Source organism: Rattus norvegicus, chromosome 1, assembly GCF_021556685.1.
Source record: "Rattus norvegicus strain SHRSP/BbbUtx chromosome 1, alternate assembly SHRSP_T2T, whole genome shotgun sequence".
In the NCBI taxonomy this organism is placed as follows: Eukaryota; Metazoa; Chordata; class Mammalia; order Rodentia; family Muridae; genus Rattus; species Rattus norvegicus.
The window spans coordinates 180,443,484-180,448,072 of NC_141534.1; the positions used below are offsets into that span (position 1 = coordinate 180,443,484).

At 37.8% G+C, this 4,589-nt stretch overlaps 1 protein-coding gene across 1 annotated transcript; it reads right to left on the minus strand.

The window, feature by feature from the left end:
• Nucleotides 1-1,395: 1,395 nt before the first annotated feature.
• Nucleotides 1,396-4,328, minus strand: Pth (parathyroid hormone). The gene is made up of 3 exons (NM_017044.1): nt 4,216-4,328; nt 2,007-2,097; nt 1,396-1,895 (listed from the first exon to the last, which is right to left on the minus strand). The coding sequence occupies exons 2-3, from the start codon at nt 2,090-2,092 to the stop codon at nt 1,634-1,636; spliced, it is 348 nt and encodes a 115-aa protein (NP_058740.1). The 5' UTR covers nt 2,093-2,097; nt 4,216-4,328; the 3' UTR covers nt 1,396-1,633.
• Nucleotides 4,329-4,589: the final 261 nt, after the last annotated feature.

Here is a 4,589-nt window from a genome sequence, read left to right on the forward strand (position 1 = left end):
TAACCAATCTAAAAAATATGTAAATAAGAGAGAAGAAACAGAATGTATGTTATGTGACTAAAGAGGGACTGAGAAAATAATTCTGCTGCACAACCTGAACAATAAGTAGGATGGCTTGGTTATATTTTTATGAGATGCTCCTATCCTGTACTGATTGTACCTTGAACTTGATGTATAGGCCAGGCTAGCCCCGGCTCACAGAGATTTACCTTCCTCTGCCTCCTGAGTGCTGGGATCAAAGGTGTGTACCACTATGCCCAGCCTTTTTCTCTTTACTTCTTAAAGAAAGAATATATATGCTTTAATATAATATAATCTTGAATAGTAAGTTTTACTATTGTAAATAGAAAAAGCAACAAATGGGTAAGTTTTTATCACAGGCGTACATAATATCTAATTTATGGCACTAAGTGGCCGGAAGTGGAAACCTGTAGGTGTTCGAAGAACCTACAGCTTGGAAGTACAACATTGACCACAAGCTGCTAATTAGATTAATTTAAACAAAATTTAAATCAGTTTTCACAGCTATACTAGCCATGTTTTAGATGAACATGAGTGTAACTAGTATTACAGGCATCATAGAGTATGGAATAGTTCCGTTATTGCATAATATTATGTTGTGTATCTCTGTTGTAAATACCATAGGGTCTGTATTTTGCACCCCTGTATTATATTGTTTTTCATACTTCGAACTCCTCAAAGTTATTATGAAATCCAAAATTTGGGGGTTCCATGAAGACAAGAACCATGTTTGTGCAAGACAAGGTAAATGAACACATTATCTGTGATGCACACTAAATAAAGATTTTTGAATAATGGATAAATACTGTATTTCTATTCCTTGCAATTTGGAGTTCAGAATATAGATATACTCTATGAGTTTATGTAATGGCAAATGCTTTGCAGCCAATTCTCAGATCTCTTTCTGCCTCATTTCCTAAGTATTTCATTGGGCTTCCTGAAAAGGAGAGAGTAATAACCAGCTAATGTAATTTGGGGACTTGGTACTCTGGAATTAAAAATAGAGAGTGTTCAAAATATCAACTGAGGTAAGTTAATTTAAAGAAAATTTCTCTTGTGTTGTTTTACAAGCTCATGTCAATAAAACCATTTGGGTATGCATCATGACAAAAGATATGAGATTGATTTTGGATTTTTTTTTTGTTTCTTTGAATTATTTACAACTGTGTGGGTATGTGTACATGAGTGCAAGTACTGACTGGGCCAAGGGCATTGGATTGTCCTGGAACTGGACTTACAGGCGGCTCTGAGCCATCTGATGTGGGTCCTGAGAAGCAAACTCGGGTCATTTGAGGCAGCAGTATGCACTCTTAACTTCTGAGCCAGCCCTCCAACACTGAGACAAAAGTTTTAACAAGTAAGAAACACTGCTTATTTGGTTCATGATCATTAAACTTTATTTATATTTAAGGAGAGAAGTGGAAATGTGTAATACTTTAAAAAGAAGAATATATTGAAATGGAATCATTGGAAGAGACCTTAAATGAGCAAAAGTGGAATCAAATTTCAAACTTTTATTACAGTAGAAGAATTAGCACTTGGTGATCTTCGTGGAGCTTGAAAGGATAGCAGCATATGTTATTGCTCAGCACGGTCTAGAATACGTCAGCATTTACTGAGATTTAGCCTTAACTAATACATCCACATCAGCTTTGTCCCCCTCGCCAAGACTTTTTGAATTGCCATCAACAAGGACATTTTCCTCCTTCTTGGTGGGCCTCTGGTAACTGCCTTCTCTGGCAGCCATTTGGACTCCAAGACTAACAAAATTGTGTACATCTTGCAGCTTTTTTCTCAGCCATTGCATCCTCTCCACAGAGGCCAGGTGTTTGCCCAGGTTGTGCATAAGCTGTATTTCACTGACAGCTCTCTTCCTAGAGAGAACAGAAAGAGAGGACCACTCCATTAGCTCCCCATGCCCACAACATTAAAACCTACAGAGCCTCATGTCCGACTTCCCTGGGACGACGGGCTGCAGCACTTACTTAACGGGTTTCCCATCTGCCTGGGTAAGGAGACAAACTGCCAGCATGAGGATCATCACCTTAGCCATGGTGCTTGCAGACATCATCTTCACTACAAGGAGAGACAGAGATATTTTAAGACACTGTCAGTGCTCTAAAGTGTGTAAACACAGTCCCAGTAGCTGTTATTCATAACCACCCAAGGAAGCAGTCATTAGCTGATGCCAAAGTCATTAATTGATCTACTTTTCATGGGTCTGTGGGATCTTTATAGGACAGATACTTTAGTAATAGAACATGTACACACAACGTAGAGAAGTTGGAGGCATGACTTTCTTGGTAGCTTTCTGAGATTTCTTGTACAAACTTTAACATTTGATATTTGAAACACGCTGAATGAAGAGCAGTCTTGATGATTCCTTCTCATACATATGTTGGCTATATCTACAATGTTAGAATAGCATTGAAATTCACTAACCTCCTAATTAGGTAGACAGTAACTATTTAGTGAGCAAACAGTTTCCATGACCGAATTTGTTTTCAGATGCTCGCATAATAGCCATAAACACCAAATTCGTAGGATTTTATTTTTATTTTTGATATAAGATCTTGCTGTGTAGACCAGGCTGACCTTGAGGTTATGATCCTTCTGTCTTGGTTTCTGGCACATTGGAATTTCCAAGCATTCACCATCATGTCTAACTATAAGGTTTAATTTTGAGACCTTTACTGAATAACACAATGACTCTTAGAACAACCACAAAAAGTCTTAGGCTAGGAGTATGATTCAGTCAGAAAATGCTTGCTGTACAAACATGGACCTGAGTTCAGATCCCTAAAACCCCTAAAAAGTGTTGGGCAGAGCGGCAGTGTGCCTGTAATCCTAGCGTTGGGAGAGTTTCAAAGGAAAAAAAAGGTGGAGAATGGTAGAGGAAGGAATCCAACATTGACCTCTAGCCTTCATATGCACACACATATTCACGTATTTGGTACACATATTTAAACATCAGACCCAGGCAGTGGTGGTCCATGCCTTTCATCCCAGGACTTGGGAGGTGGGGACAGATTGATCTCTGTGAGTTCAATGCAAGCCTGTTCTAGGATAATCAAGGTTACACAGAGAAACCCTGTCTCAAAGAACCAAAACAACAACAAAATCAAATTATTTTCTTATAATATGTTCTCAAAACGTTGACCCTTAATGAGTGTCTACATCTTATAGCTTCAACCTCACAGTTAATAGTTTAATATAAATTCTAGTTCTTTCTTCTTGCTCATAAATCAATAAGCATATTTTGGCCTAATCCAGAGCCCCACAGTTACAGATATTATTATTATAGTAGCACTTAAAAATACTACTGTCCTCTTTAAGTGACACTTACAATAGGAATTACATTTCTGTTTTAAAAGGAAATTGCATCCTTAGTTAATAAGAGACCTTACAGCCTGCACCATTTCTTGTCATTGTGCACTGCACAGCTATGGTTGGAGTAACAAAGGAAAGTCTTCTAGGCTGTGTCAGTCACAGGCACTGTAGCTGGCCGGAAGGCGCATCTGGTGTCTTAATCTTAGCTCAGCTCTGGTGATCTCGTGACATCTCTGCCTTATTTCCTTGTTCATTTGTGGAAGATGGACTTATTACTTAGGAATGCCATGAGAAGAGCTCAAATAATCATAAAGCATCTTTAAAATGCATACATTATTTTAAAGATGAAAAAACGCTGTTTTCTATGTAAAATGAATGAATATTCAACAGTGAAAGGAACAACTTTGCAACCTTAGTATGCAGGCTAAACTCCTGAGAAGGCACAAAAAATAAAGCCTAGACAAGGCTATTCTACAAGAAAACAGATAGACATTCTCCATAAATCATTGTTGACTTTTTAACATCAGAATTATTGTCCCAAGGCCAGCCTGTTTTTTATTTCAAATTTCTAATAAGGAGATCAGTTGAACCTATCATGCCAATGTTCATTGAGTTTCTGTACTTTCAGGTAGTTTTAGAAATAAGGTATCCCAAGAAGCTTTAACCATATACATAGATGAGTCATGAATTTCTTACCATAAATTATTTTATTGCTACATCTTTCTATTTTGCAAAATTCACCTTCCCTTAACATTTCCAATTTTAAAAAATGGCACAATATTGATAGAAAATGGTATGTATTAAAAACTAGCACAATTTTCTAAATCTCACGGAATTTAAAAGGGCAATTGAGAGATTCCTTACCATACAATGACTCTCAGAGAGGATCCTTCAGGAGTGACCCTGTATTAAGCTGGAGTAAGCCAGACAGCTGATGAACTGGACTGCAGTTCTTCAAGCCTGAGTTTCATATGCAGGCCTTTTGCTCACCAAGAGGAGTATTTTATTGGGAAGGATGATGTCATGCCTGGTTCTCTGGTTCTCAATCATAGGATCAGAACAGCCACCTACCCTCATCGGGCGGTGCCCACTCCTCTAAAGTTTCAGATACTTAGATAATGGATGAAAAAGAGCAAGGTGCTGGCAAAGAATCTGCAAAAGAAGTTGCAGCAAATGCTAAGTAACCACTTAGAAAAATCTGACGTAATCCATGATACTGATTTTATATTTAAAACAGT

Excerpts from the sequence above, each read along its gene's own strand:
- Pth (NM_017044.1), bottom strand. The coding sequence starts at position 2,092 with ATGATGTCTGCAAGCACCATGGCTAAGGTGATGATCCTCATGCTGGCA. Across the intron at positions 1,896-2,006 it reads GCAGATGGGAAACCCGTTAA|GAAGAGAGCTGTCAGTGAAA; the intron begins GTAAGTGCTGCA and ends TGTTCTCTCTAG.